The sequence below is a fragment of the Rhinopithecus bieti genome, unplaced genomic scaffold, assembly GCF_001698545.2.
Source record: "Rhinopithecus bieti isolate Rb0 unplaced genomic scaffold, ASM169854v2 scaffold_2272, whole genome shotgun sequence".
NCBI lineage: Eukaryota > Metazoa > Chordata > Mammalia > Primates > Cercopithecidae > Rhinopithecus > Rhinopithecus bieti.
In genome coordinates, this window is record NW_016804163.1 from 516,390 (window position 1) to 534,540 (window position 18,151).

General features: G+C 40.7%; 1 protein-coding gene across 2 annotated transcripts in view; it reads left to right on the forward strand.

The window, feature by feature from the left end:
- The window catches only part of RTTN (rotatin), a 218,092-nt gene that overhangs the window by 194,109 nt on the left and 5,832 nt on the right, over window positions 1-18,151 (forward strand). For both annotated transcript variants that reach the window (XM_017867073.1, XM_017867072.1), the window contains 3 exons: window positions 930-1,056; window positions 2,288-2,490; window positions 5,399-5,666. In XM_017867073.1, coding sequence (XP_017722562.1) covers window positions 930-1,056; window positions 2,288-2,490; window positions 5,399-5,666 — 598 coding nt within the window. The remainder of the gene's footprint in view (window positions 1-929; window positions 1,057-2,287; window positions 2,491-5,398; window positions 5,667-18,151) is intronic.

Here is an 18,151-nt window from a genome sequence, read left to right on the forward strand (position 1 = left end):
TACAGATAAACTATGTGGACAGAATGGCAGAGTAGATAAAGGAGTTTGTACTTAATCGTTTCTGTCTTCTCTATGAAATAGTAAACAAGGTCATCTGCTGCAGATGGAGGGCTGTGTGCCACAGAGAGTGGTGAACATGGGAAGAACTTTAGGGAGAGCACTGGGAATGACTTCAGTGCTTACGGGGAGTGTCAAACATTGGGAATCACTTCTCCTATTCTGCCACTTGATGCTGTGTGAAATTGTATAGGGTGTATTTATGTGCATGCTCACATGCGTAAACATGGGTCTACGAATTACCTCAGGATTCTTGTTCATTTAAAACAGATATTGCTGCACTTAAACAGCTATATTTTATCTGCAGTATTGTCCCGGGGTAACTGATCTTTGTAATAAAGACTCTGAGTTACCTCGGAATTTATTGATTTATCATAATATTTGGACTGAATTTTATATATTCAAATTACTCAAAAATTGTGATTTACTTTGAGTATATACACACATACACACACACAGAGAGAGAGTGGAGGAGAGGGAGAGAGGGCGGGCAAGGAGGACTCAGAGTTGATCAGAATATTTAACCAGAAATTCTCACTTCTTGGCCATTTCATAGCATTTACAGGAATTTATTCAGTGTTGTGAGATATCACTTTGCTGTTTAATTTCCATGTTACAAAGGCTGTTTTCTATGCTTCCTACCTTAGTGGCACATCTTAGCCACTCTGGTGTTGGAGGGACTTCCTGAGATTTGTCAGGCTCGTGGTCAGGGCAGCCATGTGTGGAGCCCAGTGGGGGTGGGGCAGGATGCTGAAGACAGCCACAGGATTCTCCTTGTGTCTTATGTTGGTGGCTTTTTGTTGTTGTTTTGATTTGAATGTTATATTTTCATATATTCAGACTGATGCTGTCTTTTTCCCTTCCTTCAACAGGAAGCAGCTCTTGAAGCTCACCTTGTGCCTGTCTTGCACTCTCTCTGGCCTTGGATTTTGATGGATGATTCATTGATGCAAATTTCTCTGCAGCTCCTTTGTGTCTATACTGCAAATTTTCCAAATGGTAAATAGGATCCAATACTGCCTTTCAATAATATACCAAAATACTAGTTTTATAAATGTTGTTAAGGTGGACTGGAAAAAGTAATACATATTTTGAAGTATTTCTCTGATTTATTGAGGATATCATGGGCAAAGGCAAGCTTTCTCGTAGGTATTGTGAGAGCAGACAGATATTTTAGTGTGTTTGTTGACACGAGAGAGTCACTGGCAGTGCAGGGAATAGAGAGGGAGGACTAGTCTGATAATCTGGCAATGGGAAATTGAGTTTAGTAGGAAAATTGAGAGGATAAAAATTATGATATAAGACCTCAAAAGCCAGGTGAAGGTTAGAACTTTTTATAGATTCTAGAGCAGGAGACTGGCATGATGAAAGTTAGTTCTCACAACAGTTGGTCTGATGATACATGATATCACTAGGGCTCCTCTTTCGCTCATGCACTTGATAGACATTTTATCAAGAGCCTGCGGTGGGCCATGCATTGTGAGTTCTGGTGAGAGTCATCTGAAATGAGATAGGAGGACAGGTCATGTAGCGCCTCAGGGGCCACAGTAGGGAGTTTGGATTTTTATGTGAGTGTAACAGGATTACATTGGCAGTTGTAAGCTGGGGAGTGGCATGATTTAATTTGTGTTTCAGAAAGATTAGGCTAGGTGTGGTGGCTCATGCCTGTAATCCCAGCACTTTGGCAGACGCAGGCAGGTGGATCACTTGAGGTCTGGAGTTTGAGACCAGCCTGGCCAACATGAGGAAACCCTGTCTCTACTAAAAATACAAAAATTAACCAGGCAGGATGTTGCGTGCCTGTAGTCCCAACTACTCAGGAGGCTGAAGCAGGAGAATCACTTGAACCTGGGAAGCGGAGGTTGCAGTGAGTCAAGATCACGCCACTAATACCCCAGCCTGGGCAACAGAGCGAGGCTCTGTCTCACAGAAGAAAAGAAAAGAAAAATTACCCTGGGTGATATGTGGAGAATGGATGATTGGGAGCAAGTCTAGAAGCAGGGAGACTTCTCATGGAGATGTAATGGTGGCTTGGGCTTGAGTGGTAGCTGGAGAGATTGAGAGAAGTAGACAGATTCAGTATATAGCTCAAAGATAGAGTCAAGGATATCTGTTGTGGGAGGTAGGAAGGAAAAAAAGGTGTCCGGGGTGATATGCTTTGCCACTTAGTGTCTTCAAAAACTAAACAGGGAAACTGAGAAGACATTGTGATAGGTTATTATTTTTGAAGGTTGCAGTTCTCTTTGTTGGTCAAGTTGTGGACAACACCCTGTTCAAGCTACACATAGAGGAGCCCTGAGCAACTCTCTAATGCTGTGTGTCGTCAAGCTGGCTTCCCAGATGCCACTGGAGAACACCACGGTTCAGCAGATGGTTTTTACGCTTCTTTCAAACCTGGCCTTGTCGCATGACTGTAAAGGAGTAATTCAGAAGGTAAGCACTTAAACTCCCCTCGTATCTTAAAAGGGTATTCAGTGAAATAATCTTTCCAATCAAAAGTTTACAACTCAGTTTCTAAGATTAATATATTATGATTTTGAGGCATTTTATTTTAAAGGATTATAAAAGGGTTAAGAGGTTCACTTTGTTTAAAGCCAGTTGATAGATGACACGTGCAGAGGGACAGGAGCTAGAGTAGAGTCATGCCATTTCCTTCTCATTGATCTTCTTAGCTTTCGGATTGTATTTTATCATTCTCAAAAATGAGGGTTTTAGAAAGATAGCTGTCTTACATTTATTGGAGATAATAAAAGTAATATATTGGTCTTTAAACAGACCAAATTGAACAGTAACAATTTCAGTTTAATTTCATTGACAAAATGGTTTATGAAATCACAGCCCACTTCCCCCAGTTAGACCTTAACTTCCTTATGGCATATGAAGCAATTTTATGAGTTCTCTAGGACTCCAATTCCCAAACTAGACTTCTCATCACTGATATTAACTTAAGATAATTTAAAAGGGATGTAATGAGTTAAATAAATTCTGGTACACATGTGCACTCAGATTCTGTATTTAGATGTGTATAAACAGAATCCCTAATTAGGAAAATCCCTTCAAATTTGAATGTAATCAGATTCTATATTACTTAATAGTATTGTAATTTGGGTGCTTCCATTTCTTTTACTTGAAGGCCAAGATAAATTGTAAGTTGAGAAGATTCATAAGAATTGAGTCTCGTTTTCCTCCACTGTTTCTTCTCCCTGAACTCCTCAGAAGATTTTTTTTATCACCACATAAATAGAAAGATAGGTTTTTCTAAGGAAATGGAAAGATCAGTCTCACCAAGGAAAGATGTTTTCAGTGGCGCGTTAGAGCCAGCCTCCTACTGACTCATGAGTGTCATCTTAAATTTGCAGGAATTTTATAAAAATTCCAGTTGATGTTACATTGTTATTTTGAAATCAGCCACAGTGAGAGTGTCACACCATGTAATTCTGTGAACTGTACAAATCATGGATCTTTTCTACCCTCACCACAATCAGTTGTTTATTTACCAGCACATGGCTGGATATTTTCTTCATGTATATGTTCATGTATGTCATATATGTATATATATTTGAATATATTTTCTTCATATATGTATTCATATACACACATCATTTCCAAAATGAGACATTCTCTTGAACTGGATATATGTGATTAGCATCCATAAGAATAAGAGATTCTGCATATGTGAGAGAAGAGCGGGGGCAGTGCTTTCCACCACTTCCTTATGGAGCATGTTAGTGGGAAGCTAAGTGGGAGCCCCAGAAGGAATGTAAGTATCAGTCTCGAGTCTGGTCTCTGACCTTGAGCTGCAGACCTGTTCTCTTTCAGCTTCGTTTGGGTTAAACAATATGTTCAACTCTTAATCTGTTATTCTAGTGCTATACTTAAGAATATTTTGATGAAGTGTGATCACACTCTCTTTCCAGGGACAGATTAATCAAGTCTTTTTCCTCTGCTCTAATTAGGAAATGCCTGAGACTTCCTCTGCTGCATTAAGTAATAATGAGCCCAGACACTTAACACTTCTACTTCTTCATTATTCATCTATTGGACATAGAAAATGCAGCAGGTGCTGTTGTGCAACTCAGGCTCTGAAATACCCTGTTTTGTTTTGTTTTCTACCATGGTATACATATTCTACCTGGTGTAGGAAATTGTCTGAAAACATCTTTAGAAGCAGCAAAAAAAAAAAAAAAAAAAAGAGTGCCCACAGCACATTTACATTTGAGAGCACTGACATCTACTCTGTCACCCTTGTCAGTCCCAAATCCAGCAAGGGTTGAATCTAAAAACTATCAATTTGGCTGAGAGTAGGTGTGAGTGACAGCAGATGCAGCGGAAAGTGGGCATGTAATGTTACAGTTTACTTACTGTGTGGGTAATGTTGATAATATTTCTGTAGCTCATTTCATTCTTAACACTTAGAGTCCTTTTGTGTAAAACGTTAAGTTTATTTTATAGATTAAAGTCACCATCTTGATTTTGGTCTAGGAAAACCTAAGAGAGAAACTGGAGTAGATTTAAACAGAGAGAAAGAAGAGTTATTCTGTGCAGTCGTAAAAGTTCAGTGACTGCATTTCATTTCTAAAATGTCCACCTAACTGTGGTTTCCATGCTGCCATGGGCTGCAGCTTGATGTAGCACTTTTATACTTTGCGTATAGATTAGTCTAAATAATTTATTATCTTTCTTATAGTTAAGGGTTTGGTGGGGTTTTGTGGAAGGGGCTTTATTTGGAGGTTGAAAAGACTCTTACGGTTCAAGTAATAGAGCTTTCTCATCTGTAAGCGTAATAGAATGACATGTAGCCATCAGAAATTCTTTCTTGTAATGATAAGTACCTGGGATAAAGTGAATGTAAGATCTATCTATAGATTTGATAAAAACAATAACACCTGTAGCTACAATGATTCAAAATACCCTCACTACTTCCAGAGTTGTTAACTAGTATTCAGGACTGATTTGGATTTTTTTCCTTTTTTCCTTCCATAGGGTAGCTTTTAATGACTAGCAAAATCACTAGAAGTCAGAGAAAAGAGAAAACTCAAGAGGCCTGAAATAATCTCCAAACTTAATTATCAATTCTAAATAATTAAGAGTTAACTATAGTATACTTCATCCATCATGAGGAAAAAATTAGCAGGAATTAAAACTTGAGCACTATTTTGGTCTTCTTACCTTTTTCACTTATACTTGGAAATAATATAGATGGAGTATTCAGAAGGTATTAGAAAGGAGAAATTAACGTAGGGGAAGAGTATATCAGAATGTTAGTTAATCGTTCACCAAGGGACTAGGAAAATAATGAAAAAGATGAGAAGAAAATAATATTCTCTCTATTTATCCACAGAGTAACTTCTTACAGAACTTCCTCTCTCTAGCATTGCCAAAAGGAGGAAATAAACATCTCAGTAGTCTGACTATTCTTTGGTTGAAGTTACTCCTGAATATATCGTTTGGAGAAGATGGGCAACAAATGATTCTGAGGCTTGATGGCTGTCTAGACTTACTAACAGAGATGAGCAAATACAAGCACAAAAGCAGCCCTTTATTGCCTCTTCTTATCTTTCATAATATTTGCTTCAGTCCTGCTAATAAACCCAAGATCCTGGCTAATGGTAAGTATTCACACACACATATGTTTATATATGTAGTTATTCATAGACTGTTCAGATCAACACCAAATAATTTTATAAATAATTTTCTAGGTATTTATTAAGCACCCACTGTGTTCAAGGCACTGTGGAAGGCATGGGAATGAATCAGGCATGGCTTCAGCCTTCCGTGGGCTGCCTGGAGTCTCCTGAGGTTAGCAAATCATGTCATTCCAGTGCACATACTGTACACCTGGAGGAAGGGGAGTCGTGGATGAGGGCTCCCTGGCCTTACCTTCTGCTCCTTCTCCTCTCTCCTTGCTCTTCCTCTAACTCCCCCACCCCTCCTCTGCATCTTCAAGCAAATGCTATTATGTCAATGAAGCCTCTCCAGAACCATGTGTTAATATAATAGCCCCAACCCCTTCTTTCTGCCTTCTCTTTCCTCCTCCTCACTATGTCCTTTCCTGGTTTTATTTCCCTCCATAGTATTATTGCCATCTGATAAGACTATGTGTTTCATGTATCTGTCTATTCCTAGTCTTCCCACACTAGAAAGTAAGCTCTTATGGGGTCAGGAGGTTTTTGTCTGCTTTGTTTGTTTATGTGTAGCACCTAGAATTGTGCCTGCAACTAGTGAGCACTCAGTAAATATTTGATGATTGAGAGAGATCCTAAGCAGACCAGAGAGTTCAGGGCTTGAGATCAGATGGTGCAGTTAGCCTTGCAGAGACTCCATTCTCTGAGACGTAGGACAGATGGAGGCGAGGATTGGTAAGGATTCAGAAAAAAATTGAAGCAAAAAGAATTGGAAAGATCTTTTTCTGCAACCATGTGTTATCGCTGTGCGGAGTATGTGAATTTCATGGGGAGTGAGTTTTATAAAAGACGTGTTCTAGTGAAAAACCGAAGGTGGGCTGCAGACCCCTACACGCCTGGTCTTGAATGCCAGCCCCAGGGCATCACTCCAGGGTCGCCTGGCATAGCCTCGCTGGGCCCAGCTTCTTCATCTATAAAAGAAGCCCACTATTCTTGGTTTGGTTAAGAATCAGTTTATAAACACACATTAAGTGCCTAGCACTATTTCTGGTACATGATAAATGTTTAAGATAGATTCATTCTCTTGTTCTTTCATGTTTTTCACTTAATCTTTTCTCAGAGGCATTTTTCTGTGAAATCAAGGGTTTTCTGAGTGTATGAAAGTGATTCTTCTTACATTTTGTGGTGTATATAGTTGTGATTCTATTTTTCTGATAAGCATTCTGATAATCGACTGCTAGATATGATATGGAAAGATGTTTAAAGTTCAGTTAGCTTGTACCAGACCTAACCTTACTGTGGATTTTGCACTCTGCCTTCCACTGGCTGCTGTGCTGATGCTGCGCTCTCTGTTGCTGCGTGATGTACATCACTGGTTTTATTTCCATCCTCTCCCACTGTATCTGCTTCAGTCCTCACATTTGTAAAATGAGGGTAATGATAATCCCTCCTCAGGGCAATGAGAGAGCCTGTGAAGTGTCTGTGGCCATTCTTGGTATATAGCAGCGACTCAGTAACATCTGATATTGTTTATTCACCTTTCTTAGAATGATTTTTTTCTTTGGGGACTACTTACTCCAATTTATTATTGAGAGTTGGAAAATGGTCAAGCTTTTTGGGAGCTGAAGGAGATAAGTATGCATTTTCCACTTCTAGACCCCTCTAGAATTATTTTTACCATTTCTTTGTAGTCAGCAATGCCTTTTCTCCTTCATTAGCTTAAAGCAGATGGACAAACTTTGGTGAGAAGCTTCCCCTACCCTCACAGATTAGAGATTAGTGGACTTGAGGCAGGGGTAAGATAATAGACATCAGCTGTGCAGTTTCTGTAGGCCCTATAAAGGGATGTCACAGGCTATGCCTCCCTTTCCATGTGGGGATCTACAGAGGAGGCCTAGCAGAGTCAGCCAGCTTAAAAGTCTCCCAGGAAAGGCTGCCTCTGATTGGTAGCACCCACCCATCTGGTTTAAATCGTCAGGAGTGGAGTGTGCAGTGGAGCTTGACCTTGCTGGTAAAAATTGATCTAGGGCTGGGCACAGTGTCTCACAACTGTAATCCCAGCACTTTGGGAGGCTGTGGTGGGTGGATCATTCAAGGTCAAGAGTTCAAAACCAGCCTGGCCAACATGGTGAAACCCTGCCTCTACTAAAAATACAAAAATTAGCCAGGCATGGTGGTGGGCACCTTGTAGTCCCAGCAGGAGAATTGCATGAACCAGGGAGACAGAGGTTGTAGTGAGCCAAGACCATGCCACTGCACTCCAGCCTGGGCAACAGAGTGAGACTCCATCTCCCAAAAAAAAAAAAAAAAAGATCTGGAACATTCCTTGTTTCTGGTAATGCCACACTAAGTCTCCTCTGAAAACAACAGTAACATGCTGCTAGAGAAGCTGTATTGAAGTGTGCCTCAAAATAATAAAAAAATTGAAAAGATACTGAGAAACTTCCAGGCCAGTTTTGATTGAAAGTCTTGCCCAGACAAGTAAGAAGTATATAGAGGCCGGGCGCGGTGGCTCAAGCCTGTAATCCCAGCACTTTGGGAGGCCGAGACGGGCGGATCACGAGGTCAGGAAATCGAGACCATCCTGGCTAACTCGGTGAAACCCCGTCTCTACTAAAAAAATACAAAAAACTAGCCGGGCGAGGTGGTGCGCGCCTGTAGTTCCAGCTACTCGGGAGGCTGAGGCAGGAGAATGGCGTAAACCCGGGAGGCGGAGCTTGCAGTGAGCTGAGATCCGGCCACTGTGCTCCAGCCTGGGCGACAGAGCGGGACTCCGTCTCAAAAAAAAAAAAAGAAGTATATAGAAAATTATTTTGCCCCAAGTGCATTGGCCAAGATTGTGTGCTTGGCTTTTGTTGAGGAGTATTGAGGGGTGAGAGAACAGAAGCCGCGATTCCCCACGGTGGGGATTCTTACTGGCTCTCCTGCTTGTATTAAGTTGGACCTCCAAAGAATCATTCTCTTAATAGATGGATGAGTCAGAAATAAGTTGGTTTCCCAAACTTCATGAAGGAGACTGTAAAGAAGAGGAAAAAAAATGAGAATGGGTACTACAGACTGCTTCTGACAGGGCTCTGCACCCAAATTTGGCCATGAACTTGGCTTGAGGTGTCTTCGATTGATGGTGCCTCTGGGTACTTAGCAGAAGCAAACTGCCTTAGTGTTGGATGAAAGGTAAGTTCATACTGGGCCTCAGGGAGCCTCTACAAATAATTTTTCAAAAGCATTAACCAGTACAAAGTTAGAGATAATCAAGCACATTAGGAGACATGGCAACATGTAGTAAGAAACAGCAGAGGGATAAAAATACCAGCCTATCTGCCCAGACTTTGAATATGGGAATTACAAAGCACGGGTTTAAAAATAACTTTAATTATACCATATTTAGATGAATAAATGACAAGCTTGAAAATTTTAGGAAATGGGAAACTGACAAGTTGAAATATTTGAAAAGAACCAAACAGAACTTCAAGAACTTGACTGTGCGGTATGATAATCAGCCACATGTAGCTATTTAAATTTAAACTCATTAAAATTATTCAGTTGTACTCACTACATGTGGCTGGTGGCTATCTTATTAAATAGCACAGATACAAATATTTCCATTATTGTAGGAAGTTCTGTTTTACAACAGTAACCTAGAACTTCAGTAGCCAAAATTGAAAACTTAATATACATGTCTGACAGCAAGTTAGGTATAGCAGAGAACTTAGGAATTAGAAGATAGATTAGAAAAATATTATCCAGAATGCAGCAGAGAAAGCTAAAAAGATGAGAAAGGACTACAAGAATCACAGGTAAGTGACACAGCAGATACATCAAGACAGTCTGTGTGTTTAATGAAGTGTCCTAGGAGAATGGGAGAGGAAATATTTGAAGAAATGATGGGTAAAAACTTTAAGAACTTTTCTAAGACACTAATGTCATCATAACTGACAACTCATTGTAATTGCCAAACTGACATCCCTAAACTTATAATTAAACCAATTATATTAAGAAGGTAATATGCAAAGCTCATTACTTTCTAATTATTTACAATTTACTACTGTCTATTTGCTTGAGGTTATTTATTTATATGAGAATTCAGACCTACTTGTTAAACCCAAAATTGTTTTATTGCTTTGTAATATGCATGTTTCACAATAACATTTGTTTTGTTAAAAAAGTCAGTCCACTTGCATTATCAGAGGGGCCCACCACATTAATTGACCTATATATATATACACACACACAGTATTTTATTAAAAATGCTTTAAGAGAGGCCAGGCGTGGTGGCTCACGCCTGTAATCCCAGCACTTTGGGAGGCCGAGATGGGCGGATCACGAGGTCAGGAGATCGAGACCATCCTGGCTAACACGGTGAAACCCCGTCTCTACTAAAAAAATACAAAAAAACTAGCTGGGCGAGGTGGCGGGCACCTGTAGTCCCAGCTACTCAGGAGGCTGAGGCAGGAGAATGGTGTGAACCCGGGAGGCGGAGCTTGCAGTGAGCTGAGATCCGGCCACCGGACTCCAGCCTGGGTGACAGAGCAAGACTCCGTCTCGAAAAAAAGAAAAGAAAAAAAAAATGCTTTAAGAGATAGCAGCTGGTTGAAGGAGTTATGAACTTACTTAGATCATAGGAGTTATATATTCTGAGTGTTTGGGACAACATTTAAAAACATCACTTGATGCTATGCAGATAAGTGGACATTTGATTAGTAAGGGGACATTTGATGTGCTCTAATGAGTAGCACTTGCAGCTATAACCTCATGTGATAAATTGCATCTGCAAGCTACTTACATGGCTTGTTTCTGGGTAGGTTATGATACAGGAAAACCAAAGGGCATCAGGTAGTGCAGATGAGGTTTTCAGGGAGTCAGCTGCAGCATGCCTGAAACATCACTGCACCTGCCTTTCACATTGTCCTGCTGTGCATTTCCAGTTCACGTTAGAGAGCAGCTTTTTTTTATTTGTTTTGGTTTTTGTTAAGTATTTAAAATCCCTTAAAATAATGAATTATGTAGACAAAATTTTTGTTTATTTTATTCTGGAATATTTCATGCAACAAGTATTTATTGAGCTCCTAAAATACACTAGCATTTTGGTTGGTCTAATACCAGTGAACAGACAGTGCTCTCCGACTAACACCAGTGAGCAGACGCTGCCCTCCAACCGATACCAGTGAGCAAACGCTGCACTCACAGACCCTGCCCTTGAACCAGTTACAGTTTAAATACATGTATTTTGCAGGTTTCGGGGTGTCGAATGTATATGTGGAAAGAATTCCCAATAGTGTTTCACCTTTAAGAATGCAACACATTCTTGAAATCACAAAATTTAGAGGAAAAATAGTTTGATAAAATTTAATGATATGTAAAATAGGTAATAAAATAGGTTCAAATGTTGTTCCAAAACACCCTGACAATTTCCTTGGAACTAGACTTCTGGAAATCTTCACTTAGTGAGCAGATAGCTGCAGATAATTAGTGAGTCTTGATTTACTACTCGGGCTCACTTTGCAAAAAGGGTATATCTTATGTGTTAATATAACTTTAAAACACTTTCCTCTGAAACATAAACCTACACATTTCTCTAAAATGTTTAGTCATTCCTTTTTGTATTTATTATTATTTTATTAAGTTAATGCTTAAGGGAATTTTGTGCATTTGTCTTCCTATCCCTTGATCATTTTTCTGCTTTTTTTATTATTATTATTATACTTTAAGTTTGGGATACATGTACAGAACATGCAGGTTTGTTACATAGGTATACATGTGCCATGGTGATTTGCTGCACCCATCAACCCATCATCTACATTAGGTATTTCTCCTAATGCTATACCTCCCCTAGCCCCGCAACCCCCGACAGGCCCAGTGTGTGATGTTCCCCTCCATTTGTCCATGTGTTCTCATTGTTCAACCCCCACTTATGAGTGAGAACATGCGGTGTTTGGTTTTCTGTTCCTGTGTTAGTTTGCTGAGAATGATGGTTTCCAGCTTCATCCATGTCCCTGCAAAGGATATGAACTCATGCTTTTTTATGGCTACATAGTATTCCATGGTGTATATGTGCTACGTTTTCTTTATCCAGTCTATCATTGATGGGCATTTGGGTTGGTTCCAAGTCTTTGCTATTGTGAATAATGCTGCAGTAAACATACATGTGCATATATCTTTATAGTGGAATGATTTATGATCCTTTGGGTATATACCCAGAAATGGGATGCCTGGATCACATGGTATTTCTAGTTCTAGATCCTTGAGGAATTGCCACACTGTCTTCCACAGTTGAACTAATTTGCACTCCCACCAACAGTGTAAAAGCATTTCTGTTTCTCCACATCCACTCTAGCATCTGTTGTTTCCTGACTTTTTAATGATCGTCATTCTAACTGGTGTCAGATGGTAGCTCATTGCGGTTTTGATTTGCATTTCTCTAATGACCGGTGATGATGAGCCTTTTTTCATGTTTGTTGGCCATACACATGTCTTCCTTTGAGAAGTGTCTGTTCAAACCTTCGCCCACTTTTTGATGGGGTTGTTTGGTTGTTTTTTTTTTCTTGTAAATTTGTTTAAGTTCCTTGTAGATTCTGGATGTTAGCCCTTTGTCAGATGGATAGATTGCAAAATTTTCTCCCATTCTGTAGGTTGCCTCTTCACTCTGATGATAGTTTCTTTTGCTGTACAGAAGCTCTTTAGTTTAATTAGATCCCATTTGTCAATTTTGGCTTTTGTTGCAATTGCTTTTGGTGTTTTAGTCATGAAGTCTTCGCCCATGCCTATGTTCTGAATGGTATTGCCTAGGTTTCCTTTTAGGGTTTTTATGGTTTTAGGTCTTACATTTAAGTCTTTAATCCATCTTGAGTTAATTTTTGTATAAAGTGTAAGGAAGGGGTCCAGTTTCAGTTTTCTGCATATGGCTAGCCAGTTTTCCCAGCACCATTTATTAAATAGGGAATCCTTTCCCCGTTGCTTGTTTTTGTCAGGTTTGTCAAAGATCAGATGGTTATAGATGTGTGGCGTTATTTCTGAGACCTCTGTTCTGTTCCATTGGTCTGTGTATCTGTTTTGGTATCAGTACCATGCTGCTTTGGTTACTGTAGCCTTGTAGTATTGTTTGAAGTCATGTGGTGTGATGCCTCCAGCTTTATTCTTCTTGTCCAGGATTGTCTTGGCTATGCAAACTCTTTTTTAGTTCCATATGAAACTTAAAGTAGTTTTTCCAATTCTTTGAAGAAAGTCAATGGTAGCTTGATGGGGATAGCATTGAATCTGTAAATTACTTTGGGCAGTATGGCCATTTTCACGATATTGATTCTTATCCAAGAGCATGGAATGTTTTTCCATTTGTTTCCTCTCTTATTTCTTTGGGCAATGGTTTGTAATTCTCCTTCAAGAGGTCCTTCACATCCCTTGTAAGTTGTATTCCTAGGTATTTTATTCTCTTTGTAGCAACTGTGAATGGGAGTTCACTCATGATTTGGCTCTCTGTTTGTCTATTATTAATGTATAGGAATGTTTGTGATTTTTGCATAGTGATTTTGTATCCCAAGACTTTGCTGAAGTTGCTTATCAGCTTAAGGAGATTTTGGGCTGAGACTTTGGGGTTTTTTAAATATACAATCATGTCATCTGCAAACTGAGACAATGTGACTTCCTCTTTTCCTATTTGAATACCCTTTATTTTTTTCTCTTGCCTGATTGCCCTGGCCAGAAGTTCCAATACTTCGTTGAATAGGAGCGGTGGAAGAGGGCATCCCTGTCTTGTGCTGGTTTTCAAAGGGAATGATTCCAGTTTTTGCCCATTCAGTGTGATATTGGCTATGGGTTTGTCATAAATAACTCTTACTATTTTGAGATATGTTGCATCAATACCTAGTTTATTGAGAGTTTTTAGCATGAAGGGGTGTTGAATTTTTTTGAAGGCCTTTCTAAAGCATCTATTGAGATAATCCTGTGGTTTTTGTTGTTAGTTCTATTTATGTGATGGATTATGTTTATTGATTGGCATATGTTGAACCAGCCTTGCATCCCAGGGATGAAGCTTGATCTTGGTGGATCAGCTTTTTGATATGCTGCTGGATTTGGTTTGCCAGTATTTTATTGAGGATTTTCGCATCGATGTTCATCAGAGATATTGGCCTGAAATTTTCTTTTTTGTGTGTGTCTCTGTCAGGTTTTGGTATCAGGATGATGCTGGCCTCATAAAATGAGTTAGGGAGGATTCCCTTTTTTTCTATTGATTGGAATAGTTTCAGGAGGAATGGTACCAGCTCTTTTTACCTCTGGTAGAATTCGGTTGTGAATCCCTCTGGTCCTGGGCTTTTCTTGGTTAGTAGTCTATTAATTACTGCCTCAATTTCAGAACTTGTTACTGATCTATTCAGGAGTTCGACTTCTTCCTAGTTTAGTCTTGGGAGGGTATATGTGTCCAGGAATTTATCCATTTCTTCTAGATTTTCTAGTTTATTTGCGTAGAGGTGTTTATGGTATTCTCTGATGGTAGTTTATATTTCTGTGGGATCAGTGGTGGTCTCCCCTTTATCATTTTTTGTGTGTCCATTTGATTTTCTCTCTTTTCTTCTTTATTAGTCTGGTTAGCGATCTATCTATTTTGTTAATCTTTTCAAAAAGCCAGCTCCTAGATTCATTGATTTCTTGAAGGGTTTTTTGTGTCTCTCTCTCCTTTAGTTCTGCTCTGATCTTGTCTTCTGCTAGCTTTTGAATTTGTTTGCTGTTGCTTCTCTAGTTCTTTTAATTGTGATGTTAGGGTGTTGATTTTAGATCTTTCCCCCTTTCGCCTGTGGGCATTTTGTGCTATAAATTTCCCTCTAAACACTGCGTTAGCTGTGTCTCAGAGATTCTGGTATATTGTCTTTGTTCTGTTTGGTTTCAAAGAACTAATTTATTTCTGCCTTAATTATGTTATTTACCCAGTAGTCATTCAGGAGCAGGTTGTTCAGTTTTCATGTAGTTGCGCGGCTTTGAGTGAGTTTCTTAATCCTGAGTTCTAATTGAATTGCACTATGCTGTGAGAGACTGTTTGTTATGATTTCGGTTCTTTGGCATTTGCTGAGGAGTGCTTTACTTCTAAGTATATGGTCAGTTTTAGAATAAGTGCAATGTGGTGCTGAGAAGAATATATACTCTGTTGATTCGGGGTGGAGAGTTCTATTAGGTCTGCTTGGTCCAGAGTTGAGTTCAAGTCCTGAATATCCTTGTTAATTTTCTGTCTGTTGATGTGTCTAAAATTGACAGTCGGGTGTTAAAGTCTCCCACTGTTATTGTGTGGGAGTCTAAGTCTCTTTGTAGGTCTCTAAGTACTTGCTTTATGAATCTGGGTGCTCCTGTATTGGGTGCATATATATTTAGGATAGTTAGCTCTTCCTGTTGCCTTGATCCCGTTACCATTATGTGATGCCATTCTTTTTCTTTTTTGATCTTTGTTGGTTTATAGTCTTTTTTATCAGAGACTAAGATTGCCACCCTTGCTTTTTTTTTTTTTTTTTTTTTTTTTGCTTGCCATTTGCTTAGTGAATCTTCCTCCGTCCCTTTATTTTGAGCCTATGTGTGTCTTTGCACATGAGATGGGTCTCCTGAATACAGCACACCAGTGGGTCCTTGACTGTATCCAATTTGCCAGTCTGTGTCTTTTAATTGGGGCATTTAACCCATTTTTAAGGTTAATATTGTTATGTGTGAATTTGATCCTGTCATTATGATGCTAGCTGGTTATTTTGCCAGTTAGTTGATTCAGTTTCTTCATAGTGTCAATGTTATTTACAATTTGATATGTTTTTGCAGTGGCTGGTACCAGTTTTTCCTTTCCATATTTAGTATGTCCTTCAGGAGCTCTTGTAAGGCAGGGCTGGTGGTGACAAAATCTCTCAGCATTTGCTTTTCTGTAAAGGGTTTTCTTTTTCGCTTATGAAGCTTAGTATGTCCAGATATAAAATTCTGGGTTGAAAATTATTTTCTTGGGCCAGGCGCAGTGGCTCATGCCTGTAATCCCAGCCTTTTGGGAGGCCAAGGTGGGTGGATCATGAGATCCAGAGTTCGAGACCAGCCTGGCCCATATGGTGAAATTTAGTTTCTAATAAAAATACAAAAGAATTAGCCAGGTGTGGTGGTGCCCACCAGTAGTCCCAGCTACTCGGGAGGCTGAGACAGAAGAATCACTTAAACCCAGTAGGCAGAGGTTGCAGTGAGCCAAGATCTCACCACTGCACTCCAGCCTGGATGACAGAGCAAGACTCCATCCCCCTCCCCCTCCAAAAAGAAAAGATAAATTCTTCAAGAATGTTGAATATTGGCCCCCAGTCTCTTTTGGCTTATATAGGGTTTCTGCAGAGAGATCTGCTGTTAGCCTGATGGGCTTCCCTTTGTGAATACCCCAACCTTTCTCTCTGGCTGCCCTTAACATTTTTCCTTCATTTCAACCTTGATGAATCTGATGATAATGTGTCTTGAGATTGCTCTTCTCGAGGAGTATCTTTGTGGTGTTCTCTGTATTTCCTGAATTTGAGCGTTGGCCTGTCTTGCTAGGTTGGGGAAGTTCTCCTGGATAATACCTGAAGAGCGTTTTCCAACTTGGTTCCATTTTCCCCATCACTTTCAGGTACACCAATCAAATGTAGGTTTCTTCTTTTCACATAGTCCCATATTTCTTGGAGGCTTTGTTCGTTCCTTTTCATTCTTTTTTCTCTAATCTTGCCTTCATGCTTTATTTCATTAAGTTGATCTTCAATCTCTGATATCCTTTCTTCTGCTTGATCGATTTCGCTATTGATACTTGTGTATGTGTCATGAAGTTCTCATGCTGTGTTTTTCAGCTCAATCAGGTCATTTATGTTCTTCTCTAAACTGGTTATTCTGGTTAGCAATTCCTCGAATCTTTTTCAAGGTTCGTAGCTTCCTTGCATTGGGTTAGAACATGCTCCTTTAGCTTGGAGGAGTTTGTTATTACCCACCTGCTGAAGCCTACTTCTGTCACTTCGTCAGACTCATCCTCCATCCAGTTTTGTTCCCTTGCTGGTGAGGACTTGTGATCCTTTGGAGAAAAGAGTTATTCTGGTTTTTGGAATTTTCAGCCTTTTTGCGCTGGGTTTTCCTCATCTTTGTGGATTTATCTACCTTTGGTCTTTGATGTTGGTGACCTTTGGATGGGGTTTTTGTGTGGATGTCCTTTTTGTTGATGTTAATGCTTTTCCTTTCTGTTTGTTAGTTTTCCTTCTAACAGTCAGGCCCCTCTGCTGCCAGTCTGCTGGAGTTGGCTGGAGGTCCACTCCAGACCCTGTTTGCCTGGGTATCACCAGTGGAGGCTACAGAATAGCAAAGACTGCCATCTGCTCCTTCCTCTGGAAACTTCATCCCAGATGTCACCCCCCAGATGCCAGCCAGAGCTCTGCTATATGATGTGTCTCTCCACACCGGTTGGGAGGTATCTCCCAGTCAGGAGGCACAAGTGTCAGGGACACACTTGAGGAGGCAGTCTGTCTCTTAGCAGAGCTCTAGCGCTGTGCTGGGAGGCCCACTGCTGTCTTCAGAGATGGCAAGCAGGAACAGTCTGTTAAAGCTGCGCCCACAGCCGCCCCTTCCCCCAGGTGCTCTGTCCCTGGGAGATGGGAGTTTTATCTATAAGCCCCTGACTGGGGCTGCTGCCTTTCTTTCAGAGATGGCCTGCCCAGAGAGGAGGAATCTAGAGAGGCAGTTTGGGTACAGTGTCTTTGCCGAGCTGTGGTGGGCTCTACGCGGTTTGAACTTCCTGGTGGCTTCGTTTACTCCGCGAAGGGAAACCGCTACTTAATCCTCATAATTGGCCGCTCTCCCCACCAAGCTCGAGCATCCCAGGTCGACTTCAGACTGCTGTGCTGGCAGTGAGAATTTTCAGCCAGTGGATCTTAGCTTGCTGGACTCCTTGGGTGTGGGATCTGTTGAGTTAGGCCACTTGGCACCCTGGCTTCAGCCCCCTTTCCAGGAGACTGAACAGTTCTGTCTCGCTGGCATTCTAGGTGCTACTGGGTTATGAAAAATCCCCTGCAGCTGGCTTGGTGTCTGCCCAAATGGCCACCGAGCTCTGTGCTTGAAACCCTGGGCCCTGGTGATGTAGGCATCTGAGGGAATCTCCTGGTCTGCGGGTTGCGAAGACCATGGGAAAAGCATAGTATCTGGGCTGGAGTGCACTGTTGCGAAGACCATGGGAAAAGCATAGTATCTGGGCTGGAGTGCACTGTTCCTCAGGGCACAGTTCCTCACGGCTTCCCTTGGCTAGGGGAGGAGTTCCCTGACCCCTTGTGCTTCCTGGGTGAGGCAATGCCCCACCCTGCTTCTGCTCCCCTCTCCATGGGCTGCACCCACCGTCTAACCAGTCCCAATGAGATGAGCCAGGTACTACCTCCGTTGGAAATGCAGAAAACGCCTGCCTTCTGCATTGATCTCACTGGGAACTGCAGACCGGAGCTGTTCCTATTTGGCCATCTTGCCAGCCA